Below are 19,151 nucleotides of genomic sequence, written 5' to 3'. Positions count from 1 at the left end.
CAGCTTGAACATCTAGAATTTCACAGTTCACATACTGTTGAAGCCTGGCTTAGAGAAATTTGAGCATTACTTTGCTAGCGTACCTAGGATACCCTGCATATTTATTTTAGAAATATAAAGCTAAAATGGTAACATGTTAGTATTTATTAAATTCCAAGGGGTTGGCACACAAGTGTTTGTAATACTATTCTTTGTGCTTTACTATATTTTGAAAACTTTCAAAAAGGACTATTAGGAAAAAAATAAAGGTATAAAATTAAGAATGTAGAGTTGATATTGGGAATCACAAACCCAAAATCATACAGGAGCCAGGGGTCAACTTAAATGAACAATAAGTAAGCTGATACAGCTGGAGTAATGAGAGGCGGGCAAGAAATAGCTCAACCAGTGCATAGTAGGTAGCTTCCACATAGTTCCAGCAGCCTGTAGGATGATGGGCATTTGGGCTCAATGCCACAAGATGTTTCCGATTGAAAATTTTAGTTCCATTAAGAAAAACGTAGATGAAACTGTTTATCTGTGGTCCAAACCCAGAAGCTTAAGGTAGGAATTTAATGAAAGAAAATAAGTAAGAGCTGGAGGAACTGTGGAGGGCTTCCTGAAAGAGGTGAGATTTGTCTGTAAGGCTAACATAAGAAATGAGGAAACTTCCTTAATGAGGAAATGAGGAAATCATTTCCAATGATTTGTCAATTCAATATAGTTAGCCCAACATATCTGCCAGTTCCACATCCACAATTTCAACCAACCATGGAACAAAACATTAAAAAAAAAAAAAAACCTCCAGAAAGTTCCAAAAAGCAAAACCTGACTTTGCCATACACTGGGAACTATATATATAGCTTTTATATTGAATTAAATATTATATAAGTAATCCAGAGATGATTTAAAGTATGTAGAAGGATATTATACAAATACTATGTCGTTTTATATAAAGGATTTGAGCATCTGTGAATTTTTGGTATCCACTGTGGTGAGCAGTGCCCTGGAACCAATCACCAGTGGATACCAAGAGATCACTTCCTTCATAAGCAACTAAAATAGTTTCTAGATAGGGGAAGCCTGTATAAATCATTTCAAAAATTCAATATTTGTAACAATAACCATAAAAGATTAAATTGCATGTACCCTCTTGTTCAAAGTCAGCAAATCTGGCCCAGTGCCTCTTCTGGATGGCCTACAAGCAAACAATGATTTTTATACTTAAAATGGTTGGAGGGGAAGGCAAATGAAGAATCACATTTTATACCATGTGAAAATTGTATGAAATTCAAAGTTCAGCATCTATAAGAGAATTTTCATTGGAAGACACTGCATGCTGTCTTCCATATCGCATATCGATTCACTGCATATTGTCTATGGTGGCTTTCATACTGGACCAGAAGAACCAAGGAGATGCAGGAAAGACCCTGCAAAGTCTAAAATCTTTACACAGAGAGTCTGCTGACCTCTCCCCTAGTTGGCTAAAGTTCTTCCTCCAGGTGGCCCATTTCTTGATCATTAAACTATGGAGAAAGCATCTCAATTGTCACTCAATGTTAGTTATTGCACTTAATTCTCACATTCACATGAGGAACCCAAAGCTAAGCAAGGTAAGTAAGACATTTAAGATCAGAGGGATGGTAAGTGGCGGTCTGAGACCTGTCCCTGGAGTATGACTCTACAAAATCCACACTCTCAGTCACGACTCATCCCACACCACCATCTACTGGTCAACCTAAGTCTTTTCTTTCCAGACTACTGCCAGATTCCAGTATCTCCCAGAATCATCCAAAGCCCTTTGGTGTATCATCCAAAGCCCCTATGTAGGCGTGAATTCTGCTTTTGTATTCCTTAGCTCCTACTCAGCAGGCCTCTGAATGGATGACAAGTCTGGTGACAACCTGAAGGACCTGAATCCAGCAACCAGCCTGAGAGGCAATGATTTAAGAGTTCCACTGGATTTGCTGATTACGCGAATGACTTACTTTGGGCAAAGTAAAATCAGATTCTTCCAGCAAACAACAGAGAATTGAAAAACAGATCAATGAAAGCAGTGCTGGTTAATTTCCAATGACTTTATCGGATGCAGTTACTAGAGGCTAAACAATACATTTAAGCCCAGGGCTGGGTCTCTGTGTAACCAGGGCTGTATTTGAGAACATGTTTCTTGCTAAGCATGCAGTCACAGTCTCAATCTCTTAAGCAGAAAGAAGGTCTTTGCTTTTTTTTTTTCTTTAAAACCTCTGCACCTTTGGGGTTTGCATAATTTTCTACAAAAACATTATCTCTCCCCCTTCACTTCGGCTATTAGTTCTGCTGGTGGAACAATGGATCAGAGATTTATGCCAATTAGAAATGGATTTATACAGGGACTCAGCGAGGCAATTGGCCCTAGACAATTTGCTGAGAGCATTTCTGGCCCTTCCCATTTCTTGCTTTCCCCTTTACAGGACAAACAAGTTCTTATTGCTCCATGTTTGCTCATACTTTCTCCACACCTGGATACCTTTGCTCCCTGCTCTCCGCAGAGACACAAAGCCATATCTATTCTATTTTAATCACTTCTTTGATATTTAATGGCAACTGCAATTTGTCCCACCCCTTTACCATTTACTTGTTTTCTAGTTTTCATGTGTTTGTCAAATTTTTTCAGATAGGTTGTGTTTGAATGGGTCTGTTGTGATTTCGTGTCTGGCAGCACAGTGAGTAAAATTCTTGGTGAATAACATCCCTGCCCTTCTTGTCCCAAATACCGTGATCCTTTAGTGAACAATCCTTGGAGAATTCTAGTACCTTTCTTCAAATTTCAGTTCTGAGCCTAAAGTTTGAAACTCACATTCCTTGCTCTGTTTTCCTCTTACTGAATGTGTGAGATGAGCACTTAATCTCTCTGAAGTTCAGTGTTTTCCCTTGCCCAGGGACAACAATCTACCTGGTGGGATTACTGTGAGATGTCAGTGAAATCAATTTTGAGAGAGAGTTCAGCACAACAGCTGACACAAAGGAAGGAGAAGAGCAGATGCAGGCTGGCTGACGCTTGTTCCTGCTAGGGAGTATCTGCTTTCTTCCAAGGAAACTGAACCCCTCCCTTTGGGGAATATTTTTCCCCTGACAGGCTGCCAGGTTCTCCTTGGCCCCTGTAAAGGATCAACTAAATCACAACCAATTGGTTAAAATATTTCATATCAAGAAAGAATTTCAAATGTTGCTTTGAGACTGCAGAAAAGCAGTGTTTTTCCATCTGATGCCACATCTGAGCCAAGCAAAAAAGAGCTCTCCTTAAAACACTAATTTGGGGGCCAAGGAAATGGCAACCCACTCCAGTGTTCTTGCCTGGAGAATCCCAGGGACAGGGGAGCCTGGTGGGCTTCCGTCTGTGGGGTCACACAGAGTCAGATACGACTGAAGTGACTTAGCAGCAGCAGCAGCAGCGAACCAAAGAAACCCAAGTGCTCTAACAGCCACGGGCATCTCTTAGAATGGAAAGCCTCTGCCTGAGACAGCAATAGGCCCTCCGGCTTGTCAATCATCCAGCCCCGTTCTCAGCCTTAAGTAATAAGAATGGTCACATTTCACTGTGAATTAGACTAGACTAGATGGTTCCTGTCAAGGTTACCTAGGGCATGTTGAAATAATAACCTTTGAAGAGACGGTGGAAAAAAGAGCAATAAAAGCAAGCAAATCCCATGCCTGCAAGCTGGGGACTGTCTCCCCCACACGAATTCTTCTATAAAAGCACAGTGTTAGAAGGTTGCATGCTCCTGAGTTTTGGCTTCTGGTAGAAGTGGAAGCTGAAAAGAGTCTGTGGATGTGAAGGAAATAAGAAATTCCTAGGATGTTCCTCATTCTCTAACTGCCCTTCTGTGCCCACTGCCATTCTACCCCCTGCTTCATTATCGCACATTTGCATAGAGACATGCACCGCTCAGATCCCTCCCCAACTCCAGGCTCCCATAATGTGCAACTCCTGGATTCTGATCACATAGAGCACTTCAGAATATCTGGGGTCTATTACATTCATTTCTGCATTCAATCAATCAATGCATATATATGGTTAAATCTCAGTGCTAGTACAAAACCGATGCAAATGGTAGTCAAAGAATAAGGTACACAGAGATCTTCCCTCATGGGAACTTAAAGTCTGGGTGTGTGTGTGCACGCTTGTGTGCATGTTTGCCTGTGTGTGTGTTTACATGTGACACATATCTCTGTATCTTAAGGGTAGATGAAGAGGGAGGGGAAGCTACTAAACCAATTGCCACTGTTTTAATATGTATTGCCCAAAGTGTTGTGAAGGAAAAAAATAAATGAGGTAGGACTACAAATAACATGGGACCCCAACCCTTTCTTGTGGGCTAAAGGAAGATGTGCCAGAAAAACTAATACATGAGCTGAGACCTGAAACATAATTAGAAGCTTGGTTATTCAAGTGCGGAAGACCCCGGGGCAGGAAGGTACCAGTGAATCAGAGAAGGGAGGTTAGAGTATGGGGGCCAGAAATGAGTTCTAAACATGGACTCAGTGTAGGTATTTACAGACCATTCAATGAGTTTGGACTTTATCTGAAAGGCAATGGAAAGCCTTCCACTTTGGAGAAGAGTTTTGAAGAAGGGTTTTGAGAATAGGAGTGGTGTTTCCATATTTTAAATTTCAAGAACACCCTGAACATAAGTCAAATTTCTAAATATAACCTCTAAGACCCTTCATAGGTTCTACTGCTTAATATCACTTAACTTCAGTCATATGCTCTCCTGGTTCTTTCCTTTGCTTTGAAGTCACTCATTCTTTCAACCAATAATGACTGATTTCTTCTATGCACTTACTCCCATTTTAGGCACTGCAGTTACAGTACTCAGCAAAACGATTAAAAATGTGTGCTTTCTTTGAACTTACACTCTATTACCTAAATTGGTTTTCTACTGGTGAACTGCTATTGAAACTTCCAGACTGACTCATATGTCACCTCTCGTATATGTGAAGTTTTTACTTCCTTCTACTTATATCCTGGTTTTCTAACTAGGATTTCCTGAAGATTGTGTATCTCATTTCCCCCCACACCAACACACTGGACTGAGAGCTCCTTAAAGGTAAAAAGAGTTATATTTACCTCTTTAATACCGCTTAAAAGACTCTAAAATATATTAGAATCTCATTAAATGTCTTTGAATTAATTAACTATGTAGTAGTCAGGGCTCTCTAGAGAAACAGAGTAAACAGGAGATAGTGATAGAAAAAGCCGCAGAGATAGGGATGGGAGAGAGACAGAGAGAGAGACTTATGATATGGAACCGGCTCTTACAGTTATGGGGGCTGACATGTCCCAAGACCTGCAGAGCGGTTTAGCAAGCTGGAGACACAGGAGGGCCAGTGGTGGAATCCCAAGCTTGAACCTCAGGAAAGTGGAAGTTTCAGTTGGCGTCAAAGGCAAGAAAAAGCCATGTCCCATTTCAAATGCAGCCAGGCAAGAAGCATTCTCTCTTGCCCAGGGAAGAGTTAGTCTTTTAGTTCCTTTTAGTTCTCTCTAGATTTTCAACTGATTGGATAAGTTTCACCACATTAGGGAGAATGATCTGTTTTACTGGGTCTATTGGTTTAAATGCTAAAGCAATGGTAACCCACTCCAGTATTCTTGCCTGGAAAATCCCATGGACAGAGGAGCCTGGTGGTCCAAGGGGTCACAAAGAGTCGGACACGACTGAGCGACTTCACTTCACTTCACCCAAAAACACCTTCACAGAAGCATTCACAATAATTTCTGACCAAGTATCTAGGTACCTCATGACCTAGTCAAGTTGACACATAACATTAACCATCACAAACTTATAAATACTTAAATGAATGCAACAGGATAAGGCAATAAAACCTCAGGGTGAATGAGTTAGCCTTTCTTTCTGCCTGACTCTAGTTGAGCATCAGAGTCAGGGTTAAACCGAAAGAGGAAAGATACAGAATTCAAATAACCAGCATCATTATTTGAATTACATCATTAATAAGTTTTTGGTTAAATGGCAAGATTAAGCAATCTTGTCCCCAGATGGACTTCCTGTCTTTGAAATCCGTAAGGGATATATAAAACTTTTTGAACTCCTGTTTCGGTCTTTGCTTGGTCATTCCTTGAAGAAAAGCAGTGGTCATCCTAGTGGGTCACTTGGTTTTAAAGTCCTTTTTAAACCTAAAATCGAGACAGAAATTGCCTCCTGGAAATCATTCCAGAGACTACACTTCTGCTATCTAAAGGGCCCCGGGTCATTTTCATACTACAGAAACTTTGAATTTAATGAAAACTTAAAAATAGATGGAAAAACAGTGGAAACAGTGTCAGACTTTGTTTTTTTGGGCTCCAAAATCACTGCAGATGCTGATTGCAGCCATGAAATTAAAAGACGCTTGCTCCTTGGAAGGAAAGTTATGACCAACCTTGATAGTATATTAAAAAGCAGAGACATTACTTTGCCAACCAAGGTCCGTCTAGTCAAGGCAATGGTTTTTCCCGTGGTCATGTATGGATGTGAGAGTTGGACTGTGAAGAAGGCTGATCGCTGCAGAATTGATGCTTTTGAACTGTGGTGCTGGAGAAGACTCTTGAGAGTCCCTGGGGCTGCAAGGAGATCCAACCAGTCCATTCTAAAGGAGATCAATCCTGGATGTTCATTGGAGGGACTGATGCTAAAGCTGAAACTGCAATACTTTGGCCACCTCATGCGACAAGTTGACTCACTGGAAAAGACTCTGATGCTGGGAAAGGTTGGGGGCGGGAGGAGAAGGGGACGACAGAGAATGAGATGGCTGGATGGCATCACCGACTCTGTGGACATGAGTTTGAGTGAACTCCGAGAGTTGGTGATGGACAGGGAGGCCTGGCGTGCTGTGATTCATGGGGTCGCGGAGAGTCGGACACGACTGAGCGACTGAACTGAACTGAACTAAAAATAGGAAGCTTGAATTGTTTATAGTCAGTTGGGTGTTTGCTTCCAAAACTCAACTTTATTCCATTAAAAACAAACACCTGCCTGTCTCAAATCCCATGTAAGAAACTTATGCACTATACTAGTTCCTTTTCTGCTTGCTAACATTTAAAAGATCTTGATAAGCAAGGTAGAAGGGGAACAAAACTACCACACTCCTTGGAGTCTTATTGGGGAGGAAAGGAAAACAGAAGAGCTATATCATCTTCTCAGTAAATGGTTTAGCCCTGAGGTCAACCTCCTTTATATCCATGTGACCAACTAAATCCCATCTGAAGTTAAGAAAAAAAAGGATTACCATTTATGATTAGATAAATACAGAATTTAAACTGTGGCCTTAAACTTGCTGGGGAGTGCCAGGTCATGCAGAGATTGGTGTATAAGCACTATTATTCAAAGTAATGCCCAAGAGAAGTATGAGATGAGTTCAGAGTGGCCACATCGGGGAGCATGCAGGATATATCATATAAAGAGATGAGAATACAGAATAAAAGGAGGACTAGTATATCTCTTTGCTACATAAACAGGGAAAAGCTAACTTTAGGACCACTTGTATTGTCACTGCCTGATCTTCTAGAACTGTGTCGATTTTCTAGGGCTTGTCATCAGATCTGAAAAGCCACATCTGGCTTGATAAATTCAAAGCAGATTGCACAGTCTTCTTGAGTGTAAGTACCTTTGCCTTATAAAGTTTGGAACTCATAACTTAAAACTTTTAGGAGGTTCCAGAAAGGAAGGCATTCTTTTCATAGCTAGTGACAAAGTATGGGAAATAATTTGGAAAAGTCAGCTTACAATAAAAGAAGGTGGTATTCCTAGTATTCTGTGATATGCTTCCTGGAGTTCCTACAAAAACATTTTAATCTCTTGGCAGAGTATTCTGCATAACATGACAGAGTCATGGCAAACGTTTGCACCTAAGGACACCAGTTACAAATGAAATACATCCCCTGGGAAGATTTATAGTAGTTCCTCATAGGGTTTGACATCGTGTCTTTCACTTTCCAACCATAGAGTCTATGTGCCAAACACAAACAACATGCTCAAAAATTAGTGTTAAAGCTTTAAAAGACACATTTCACAAACCCTTGAAGTTTGAGAGGAGTCTGTACAGATAATTTGGAAAATTGAGAGAGAGTTAAAGATAATTTAAAATCGTTCTTTGCTGTATTTGTTCCAAATAATTTTAAAGACATACTGTGAAGCCAAATATTCTGTTATGAACATATTTTAAATAACGAGGACATTGAGAATCCTATAAGAAGACTCCTGCTGTAGACAAATCCTATAGATAAGAAACCCCTTTGTAGTGTTTCTGCTGAATTTCTTAGGACTGGGCTTTTGTCCATTTGTTTTGTTTGCTTGTTTTCCCCAATTTGTGCACCATTTGCCATCATGGCTGGGTTCTTTCTATATTTCTGAAAACTCAGAGAAGTGGCTGGACAACTCTCTGGATATGAGGATGGAAGTGGAGCCGAGGAACATGGTAAAAGAAGTCCAGTCTGGGGCTAGATTATAACATTTGATCAAAACTGCATATCTACAGTTATAATTTTTTAACATCACTCCGGGGGAAAAGTAAAGCATAGGAATTAGCCATTTGCCTCCTCCTCAAAGCTCATCAGTCTCTTCGGGAAGACTGATTCTAGCTATAAAGAAATTAATGAACACAAAGGTTAAAAGAACAGCAGTCTCTCTTAGAGTAAAAAGACAACCTTCCCCCACACCAGTCCAGAAACACTCTGTAAGCCTTTCTGTGACAACTCCACAGTACAGCAAATTCCCCTTAATCTTGCTCAGAAGGCTCCCTTCATTCTGTCCAGTGAATAATTACAGTGTAAAGTATTCCAGTCTCTCGGGAGTGGGGAAGGTGAGGTGGGGAGCAGTTTGGTATTCCTGGTGAAGTATTACCATAACCATCCCCCACACGCTTCTGTATACACAAGTGCACACAAACACACATGGGCCATTCATTTTGTGAGAATTAGATTTTGATATATTTTTAGAAAACATCAAGTTATCTTCTTTAATATTCAGAAAGTGCTTTGGGGCTTATAGTTTTCAGATATATATCCGCACCATCTCTTCTCACTGTAAAGGACTATGGAGAACTTTTCACAGCAAATGAATCTGAAGTGGGACAACGGTAATTGTGTTTATGTGTCTCTCAGACTCCAGGAGGCTCCCTTTAAACATTCCCTGTTTTCAGTAAGTTGGCTGCTTTATTCCCTCTGCCCCCATCCTTAGTCCTTTACTGGGCTGTTTTGGAAAGGGAAAACACATCTGAAGCCTTAAGTTTTCTGTTTGCTTGGGTTTGGGGTAAATGGAAATTTGTTATAATACTGTAATTCTATGAGAAACCTTAACTTTTCTGTCAGAAGCCCAGCTTCTGTAATCCCGTCAGTAGCCGTTTGAATTGGTGGGAGTGAGCATCTTACAGATGAGGAAACTTTGGCCCAGAGACTGAAATGCTTCGGTGTAAGCCTCCCTGGGGAAAACACACGGCCTCCGTGGAAGCAGAAACCAAGCCCCTGGATTCCTCTCAGCCACAAAGAAGTACTCACGTCATAATCTGGGTCTCCACACCTGCCTCCACCAGGGCGCCGTCCACAAAGAGAGGAACTGAAGTGAAACCATACTTGTCCCAGGAGTGGCCCTCGTCAAAACTCACCCTGGGTTGGAAACAAGTACATGGAAGAGAGAGCTGAAGAGAAAACCACACTCTTTCACAACTGTTTTTCAGGTTATTAAATTTTCCTCTTATCTCATTTTATGGCAGTCTGGATTATCAATAGGCATTAATCTTCAACATCTCTCTATATTATTATGAGATTGATCAAAATGGCATTTCCTGGCCCAGGCAGAGACAGCCCTAAGAACTGCAAAAATATTTCAACATTTTAGAATTGGAAAAAAAAACAAGCCAGGCAGGAGGGCTTAGTGGATGAAGTGTCACGTTTCAAGTACTCAGAATGGAACCTGAGGTTCAATTTACAGCACAATCAATTCAGTCTCTGGAGTTTTTGACACGGATAAATTGAGTAGTGTGGGATGTACCCTATGGGAAGGAAGGTGTGTGTCTTCCAGATCAAAAATAGCAATTTCCTATTTGTTCAGAATGGATGAAGTATCATTTTCACTCCCTGATGCCACTTTAAGGGGCTTTTAGGGACAAGTGATTGCCTGAGATGTTCTGGGCAGCACTGTTCCATCTGTCGACCAGTGAGAAGAGGAAGGCCTGGCCCTTTGTGGACACAGCATCTGAAACTCTTTAAAAGGATGCTGCTTAGTGAAGAAGATTTGATCAATCTTGAGCGGTCAATTCCTTAATAATATCCCTTTCTTGATATTATGGAGTTTCCAACTGTTGCTTGAGGACAAAGTTCAAAGACCAAAATGGTCTCTGAGAAGCTTTTCTCAACACTTCTCCTTCCCCAAAGCAGCTTTACTTGCTTCATTTTCTGCGATCCTTTTGGCCTGGTTAGTTCTTAATTCTTCTCTGACTCCACAACACACAGTTCTCTGAGTTCAACTGTAGAAACTCTCTTTTCCTACAACATTCAGGCCTTCCCCTATCATAGTGCTGAATGATGGATTCTTAACTCACCTTGAGTCCCTCCATTCAACATTTATAATCGTGTGAATTCAGGGGTCACATAGGTTTTGTTCATTGTCTGACCCCCCCACCCCACCCATTTGATATCACCTTTGTTATAATCTTTCTTACCTGATGTTACATACAGTTTTAAAACATATGTCTGACTCTCTCACTGAACTGTAATCTTTTTGAGGTCAATGACCATACTATTCATTTTTGCATTTCTAGTAATTAGCAGAAACATTGGCACATAGTACTATATAAATGTTAAGTGAATATATAAATTTTTTAAAAAAGGAATGATTAAGAAAACTCTTCTAATCTATCCAGTCACTTCTCAAGCATGACTTATGCTAACATCAATGAACTAGATACAAATCTCTGTCCCCATTACTAGTCAACCTACTCAGTCCAGTCTCTGCAAATGTGTCTCTCTATCTTATTCTCTCTCCCCAAATAAATTGATCTTAAAAATGAGAAAGTCAATCTCTTTACTCAGCTAGAAAAACTAGTCTGTCAAGAAACAAGTTTTATATTTCTGGTATACCTAGGCCTGCTTTTATAAACAAAATCAGACAGCGGTCATAAAAATTTTTCAGTTCAGTTCAGTTGCTCAGTTGTGTCCAACTCTTGGCAACCCCATGGACTGCAGCATGCCAGGCTTCCCTGTCCATCACCAACTCCCAGAGCTTGCTCAAACTCATGTCCATTGAGTTGGTGATGCCATCCAACCATGTCATCCTCTGTTGTTCCTAAATTATCAGCATCAGTCTTGACTTATACTTTCTCTTGAACAACTTTACTGAGATATCTTTGACATTAAAAAATTGTACATATTTAAAGTGTAAAATGATATTTTGATAGATAGATAGAGATATAGAGAAAGGTTGGTCATAATGAAGCTGGTCTCTGAGGGGGTGGGAGTGGAGACTGGGCAGGAGGGAGAAATGGTCAAAGGTACAAAGTTTCAGTTATGCAAGATGCATGAGTTCTTAGAGATCTAATGGACAGCATGATGATGATAGTTAACAATCTTATTTCTACTTTTACAGACTTGGCTTATTTTTTTAATAGGCTGAGGCTAAAGGGTCATTGATGTGTAACCAGAGGAAGTTGGGCAAATCTGAACTGCTTCTCATGGAAATGAGTTTCTCATTTTAAAAGTGAAAGTGAGAGTATAATTAGGAGTGGGTTTACCTTTCCTGCCATGTATCCTCTTGGTTTGATTACTAATAAATAACAGTTGCTTCAAAATATGTCACGGCCGCTAACTAGTTAACTCTGTCTGATAAGTCCATTCCGTTCCGTTGCTCAGTCGTGTCCGACTCTTTGCGACCCCATGGACTGTAGCCTACCAGGCTTCTCCGTCCATGGGATTCTCCAGGCAAGAATACTGGAGTGGGTTACCGTTTACAGGAGGTTAACAAAAAAAAAAAAATGTATTTATTTAGCTTCTGTTTTATTTTGACAACTTTGGATTGACTAATTATTGTCTTTATAAGAAGAAGTCAAAGTGGTTATTAAAGACCTCTGTCCTGGTCTCATTCTCAGTTTCCTTAATGATGAAGGTCAGTTATTAACACCAGCAGAAAAAAATTGCAGTGAGTGCCACCAGCATCCCAGGGAAGGAGGAGGGTTCAAATCACTGCCATTAATAGGGCAGAGGACAACCATCTTTACTTTATACATGATGATAAGATACCGCAAAGTAGAAACAGAGGGACCATTCACAGCCTTCTGAGCTCTGACTTCTGAGATGGAAGTTCCAAAGAAAAACTAAGCCCAAGGTGGAGAAATAAGTTGTTGGAAAATAAAACCATGTTGCATGAACTGAATCTACATGAAGGAGCAAAAGCATGGATTACATGGAAGGATAGAATCAGCCAAGAAAACTAGGAAATGCCAACATCCAAGTGGGGAGGCTAACATAGACAGTAACCAAAGTCTATAGATGATATAAAATGAGCATCAACAAGGGGACAATCTCCAGAGCCAGGCTGAGGGGTGAATGCTGTGACTATAATTTATGGTCTGCGTATCACTAAGAAGTCCAAGTTTGTGCCAGTCAAGTGACGTTCCGAGATCAGTAATTTCTAGCACCCAAATTTCTCTTACTGAAATAATTATTAATACTAAAACTCTTAAAGAAAATCCACAAAATACAACATTATAAAAGTTAATCTCTTGAGTATCAGAAATTTGGGTCAGCCATTTGTGAGAGCTATTCTTTCAGATAACTAACTAGGGGTTTTTAATATTCTGAGGTAGCTATATTGAATGGTAATCCCACAGGACCCACCTTCTCCTTCTCAATTCGTAGCTCATTAATGGGCAAGACAAAGGAACTGGGAATTCTTTTAGGCCTACAGGTGAAGCTTAAATGATAGGATCACCAGTACCAGGGAGATAGGAGTAAATACCACTGACCTCTAAAATAGTGACAAGACAGGACTATAAAACATAGAATTCACCTATAAATACTTAATTATGTGCCTGGTCTGGCAGTAGCCTATGTGTAGGGATACAGCAGTGAATAAGAAATGCCCTAGTTTCACTGGAATTATAGTTTGAGGAGACAAACAACATGTAGATAAGTAGGCCAAAAATATATGTTAAAAGTAAGTGTCATGAAGACAGTAGAGTGATATGATAGAGAGTGAAGCTACTTTGCATTGAAAATTTAAGAAAGTCCTCTCTGAGGTGGTGACATTTAAACTGAGATCTGAATGATAATAGGAATTTGCTATTCAAAGATCAAGGTGAGAGCCATTCTGGAGGGCAGATCTGTTGTGAAATGAAGAATAGAAGGCCGGTAGGTGCTTGTAGATTAGTGGAAGAGGGATTGACAGGAGGAAATGGAGTCGAGAAAATAAGGCTGGGGCAGATTACGAATGACTTTGCTTTCAAATTGAAATGAGAGAGAGAGGATCTGATTTAACCATTACAAGATAACTTTTATTCCTTTGTGGTGAGTGGACTGTCAGGGCTCAAACAGGATGTAGGGAGATGAATCAGTGTGTGTGTGGTGGGGGTGGGGGGTGGGGGGGGAAGTGTTGGGGGGAAGGGGAGGTGTGGTAACTGTAAGTGACCAAGTAAGAGAAGGGGCTTGGACAGAGGTTATAATAGTGGATATAGAGAGAGATGGAGAGATTGAGGCTATTCTTACAGGGAAAGTCAATAAGACTTTTAGGATATTTTTACAGATAAAATCAATAGGCGTTTGCTTGAACAAAAAGAAATCACAGACAACATGAATCTGGGGGGTTAAGCAACCGAGTAGGGGAAGGGGAAGAATAGGAGAAGCAAAGCTTTCTGTTGTTTTGTTTATTTCTGCTCAGTCCACCTAGGCTGAGATATGCTTTGGATTTCCATGCTGTAACACTGTCAAGAAGTCCTTCGGATGGATGTATCCAGATTTATGGAGAGAGATCAAAGCCAGGGATGTAGATTTGGCTGTCACTTATAAGATAGGACCAACTTAAAGCAGAATACTATATTAAAAAAAAAAAAAAGCAAAGATTCCCATAGCCAGAGAAAGGAAAAACAATAACTCTCATGAGAAGCTCAAGCTGAAAAAAAGACTTAGGTGATTGTCAATCACAAGATAAATATTTTCCAGCAAGGTCACTTTTGTGATAATCAAGTCATTGTGAGTCTAGGGTGTGTTCACAGACAGCTAGCATACGCAAGAGGAGAAATTATCCTTTCACCAGATCCTAAACACTGTGTTCAGTTTCAATCATTGTAGAAAACTGACAATCAATGTGATTAAAATTAAGAAACAAGTTGTTCTAGAAACAGGTTCTATGAATTGAATCAAGCTTAAGGGAAAGAAGAATAACAGCTGAATAATTTACCATCACCTTTTAACTTTTTAAGTAAGAAAGATCCAAATAGTTCAGCATACAAAAATAATTGTCGCCTACAGAAAAGAGGTAATGTCTGTGAATGAAATTAGAATGTGGATAGATGCATGAAACTATCAATTAAAAAATACAGATAGAATAAGGTAGAAAAGATTTGTATTCTCATAATTGTTCTAAAAAGGAAAGTCAAATATTTGAACAACAACAACAAAAAATTAGTATTCTGTCTTGTCCTTTGGCATATCCCAACCCCTACAACTAATACTGAAGAAACAGTATAGGCTAAATGAATATGTGAGAAATAAATGAACAAGTGCATGGAATCAGTCTTGAATTGCATTATCTGATCACTTTCCATAAAAGCCTAGACAGAGCCATCTCTTTAGGTCCTTTCCAAGTGTAGGCCTCTAAAATTCACACCCACTTCTGGAACAGATTTACTGTGCACAGGTCTGGGCAGCAGAACAAGGACTGATGGACAGAAATTGCAAGTCGATTCATTATTGTTCAGCACAAAGCTAACTTTCTAACAAATAAAGCTGATGTACAAATGGGAATCCATCTGTAAGCTGGTCAGCTCTGTGCTGTCCTGGTAAGGTGGGTGTCTCACGAGTTGTCAGAGAGGTATCTGCTACACTGTCTCCTCCAAGACCCTTCCTAACTCCACGCATTGGTGACTTTATCATACGGAGATGAGAGCCACTAAAAGGAATAAAACCTTTCAGTAACAATCAGAGTCCTCCCCTGAATACTCTAGCACAGAAATAGAGTTATAATGGTCATCGATGATCAATGTTCCTCCCTTCGGTTAGGTGTATTGCTCCATTTTACATTAACCCAAATACAGGAGGTGATGGCAATGAAGCTACATGGAAGTCCTTAAGAATAACACATGCACTTTCACTTCTCAGAGGCACATACTGGTTGGAACTATTGTTTTCATGTGAATGTTTCTTTGAACAAAAACGCCAGTGCTCATAACCACTTATAGAAGAGCAAAGGAACAAAAATGGCCAGGTGATATTTTGTTTTCAGTTTCCAAGAACATTCCATTGAAAGGAGACACTGACAGTTTGTCAGGGCTAAGCAAACAGTAGGATCCCTGTCTACCCACTGATGAGTAACTCTATTATAAGTTTTCATTACAACATTGCATTCCATAGGGCTCCATTGTTCATTTCACTCTAATGCTTCTAAGGTACAAAGGTAATACTAATAATACTGGATGGAGGGCTTACCTGCAGTAGCACTTAAATTCTAATCTCAACGGATCTAAGTGTACACAGTCACAAATGGATGGGTTCATTTGTATGCTGTTTTGTCTCCGTGCATATCTAGCTACCTATCATTTCAATTTATAGGAAACAGCATGCCTTGTTAGCTGAGCTAAAGTTTCCCCAGCTTTCCAATTATGGTTCCAATTTTTTCTGAAAGGTGATATAGCTATTATTTAAATTTGAGAGCCACTATACCCTTGCAGGAGAGTGGGTAGGCCAAAGTCTTTTTCTTATGCAAATATATATACATCTGTGTGTGCTGCCAAAATAATGTCAGTCTGAGACCTACTACAGAAAAGAACAACGAACTGATTACTTAACCTTTCTTCCACTTAAAATAAGCTATTTGTTTACCCTGAAGGTTGTAACTTAATTAGAAGCTACTGGTGATGAAGAAATTGCATTTGAGTTTCACAAACTTGCAACTCATAAGCCAGCCAGAGACAAAGTCAAGAAGTTTATAAGGAAATATTGATGATAATGATAAGGTCAGGCCCTTACAAAACACTCACTCAGCTTTGAAAGAGGAGTGCAAAGAATTCTTGAACGAGTTAAGTGCCATTGCTGTCTGCTGACACACTCAGTAGCTGGCATTTAACCATTGCAGGGACTATTTCAGAGAAGGGCATTCATTAGTAGACAAGTAAGCAGACACCATGGGTGGTAACTTTAGGGAAATATTTGTAGCATTTACGACAGTATCAACATCCTCTAAGTGGAAAAGAATTTGTTTCAAGAGCTTAGTTTGAACAATCATCTTTAATCTTTTCTAAATTGAAGTGAACAAGGTGAACAAACTGGGGTAATATTATTGTTACTATTAGAAGAGAAAATTCAATAGGAATGTAGCTTGCTTTTTTTCTGAGCTCTATAAATATTTATTTTCCCAACAACAAAAAATATTTCATGGAATAAGGGAAATATCAAACTTTGTATTAATGACTTTGAGAAGCAACATTTGATCTGATTACATTTTACTGCTGCTGCTGCTAAGTCACTTCAGTCATGTCTGACTCTGTGTGACCCCTTGGCGGAAGCCCACCAGGCTCCCCCATCCCTGGGATTCTCCAGGCAAGAACACTGGAGTGGGTTGCCAGTTCCTTCTCCAATGTGTGAAAGTGAAAAGTGAAAGTGAAGTCGCTCAGTCGTGTCTGACCCTTAACGACCCCACGGACTGCAGCCCACCAGGCTCCTCCATCCATGGGATTTTCTAGGCAAGAGTACTGGAGTGGCTTGCCATTGCCTTCTCCGACATTTTACTGAGTGAATATTAAATAATTTTCCCAAGTTGGATAGCAATGCTTAGCATACAATGATAAGGGCTAAGAAATGTTACTTTTCTTGGTTAAAAAAAAATTACTTAATGAACTTAAGAGTCAAGCTGTCCTCTCTAGAAGTGTAACCCCTACTCAGTCCTCAACAGAGAGAGCTCTTCCTACCACAGAGAGAGAGGTCTTGGTTCTAGAAGGAATTACCTACGGATTCTACCCAAATGCCTTAAACTTGTGTTTTAGTTCTTCTGAATCCTACCCATCCTTACTTACTCACTTTCTTGATTCCAACCAAATACAATATTCAGAGCACTCCCTACATCTGAATTCTAGGCTTGGTCGGAGTTTTCTCATCCCTTGGCTTTCCTCCCATCATTTCTACTCCTGCTCATGGCATCCTTTCTTCAAGGATAGGACCTTATGCTACCTATGGTATGAAGACCCCCACCCCTGCTCACACACTGGGAGTGTGGGGGCTCCATCCAGCCTCAGGATTCCAGCAATGCACAGAGTCAGCATCCTTGTGCAGGCATTGCTTAGATTTCTGATAGTATGTGGACGATCTAAACTCCTTACCTTGATTATGATCTCCCAGAGGACAGAGAACATGTAATAACACTCTGTGTACTTATTAAAGTATCTGGAAAATTAGCATGTAAAAGAGAAGCATCGATGATACAAACCCAACTTGGTGCAGCCAGGTACTCGCTGTGTAGCTGAGTAATGTATTTAATATGTTTGCATTTTAATACTATTCATTATACTTCCTCATCTAAATCATCTGGTCAACTACTGTTACCTAAGAGTTGGATGATGTAATGTACATTAAATGAAGGGGTGGATAAAGAAATGGATGATGAAATGGGTAAAATGGGTATAAAACCATGCATAACAACTTGTCCCAATATTTTCCCCTTTTTTCATTAATAGGGTAGGAAGCTGTCCTTACCACAAATGCCTGACTGGCAGAGGTGTGTGTTTCATGGCCACGAGGGCGCCACCCCAGTCTAGGAACCAGACATTGTACTCTTCATCAAAGATCTGGAACAACAACAACAACAACCATCATAGCAACACCTTACATTTGCATGGTGCGTGAAAGTTTACAAAGATTTTCACATATATTGTTTCATCTAGATTCTGAGCCTTCCAACAGTCCTGTCAAGAAGTTTGACCAGCAAGGTCATCCCCATTTAATAGATGAAAAAATGGGCTAGCAGAGAACAAATAACTGTCAACTGTCCCTAATCCACTCAAATGGCATTTCCAGGGTTCTTTCCCCGAGTACTGTTCAGTGTGTCACAAGAAATTCAGGCAACAAGACCCATGCTCAACTAGATAACCCAATGGAAAACATAGTTAAAAAAAAATTTTATCTGAATATGTTAGCTTTCTCTTTCTCATCTTTTCAAATGAGACGTTTGCTAATTTATAAATGGTCTGTGTCTCATTCAGCCGTTCAGTCATGTCAGACTCTTTATGACCCCTTGGACTGCAGCACGCCAGGCTTCCCTATACTTCACCATCTCCCAGAGTTTGCTCAAACTCATGTTCATTGAGTTGGTGATGTATCTTATAGTAGGGTTATAAACTTTCTGGGAACTTAAAGTACAATCCCTTTTAGACATGTAGACATTAAAGTCTACATGATAACTGAGTTTTCAGACTTAGTCACCACATCCTAAGTTCCCGTGCTAGTTGAATGAAGACTTAAGTTTGGTGCTTGGGGATCCTTATGCTAAATGTTCAATGGGATGCCATGCTTCCTGAGATGCAGAGTTACTCATTCTCTGATTCATTCATTTGTCCATTACCTATCAATCCTTCCACTCACTCATTGATTTATTCAGTGATCCATCTATCCATCTGCATAAGCATCTACTAAGCACCTACCATGATGCAAGTCTCAGAGCCTTAGCCCAGACCTAACTGCACAAACAGCAACAATTTCTACGATTTATGACTTTTAAGTCTTCAACCTAAGATGGGAAAAATTTTCTCCACCAGAGAACAAGTTCTCTCCTCTAGATCTTCTAGAGAAAATCTTAACCACTAATGGTGGCTCTTACAAGCTGGATGGAGAGGTTGGGACTCAGAGAACACCATAGAGAAAAGCAAATGGACTCTCGGGCCTAAACCTTTCAATTGGTTTCCTTTCTCATATTTGCCTTTAAATGTCCACACTAATGGTG

At 40.0% G+C, this 19,151-nt stretch overlaps 1 protein-coding gene across 1 annotated transcript in view; it reads right to left on the bottom strand.

Moving 5' to 3' along the window:
- The window catches only part of SORCS3 (sortilin related VPS10 domain containing receptor 3), a 642,617-nt gene that overhangs the window by 81,344 nt on the left and 542,122 nt on the right, over positions 1 to 19,151 (bottom strand). Inside the window, exons 13-14 of the mRNA XM_055424699.2 lie at positions 17,909 to 18,000; positions 9,512 to 9,619 (exon numbers count right to left, since the gene is read on the bottom strand). Of these exons, the coding sequence (XP_055280674.2) occupies positions 9,512 to 9,619; positions 17,909 to 18,000 (200 nt within the window). The remainder of the gene's footprint in view (positions 1 to 9,511; positions 9,620 to 17,908; positions 18,001 to 19,151) is intronic.

Source organism: Moschus berezovskii, chromosome 12 (assembly GCF_049115385.1).
Source record: "Moschus berezovskii isolate FMDL1 chromosome 12, NW_MosBer_1.0, whole genome shotgun sequence".
Lineage (NCBI taxonomy): Eukaryota > Metazoa > Chordata > Mammalia > Artiodactyla > Moschidae > Moschus > Moschus berezovskii.
This window is presented reverse-complemented; position numbering and strand designations above follow the sequence as displayed.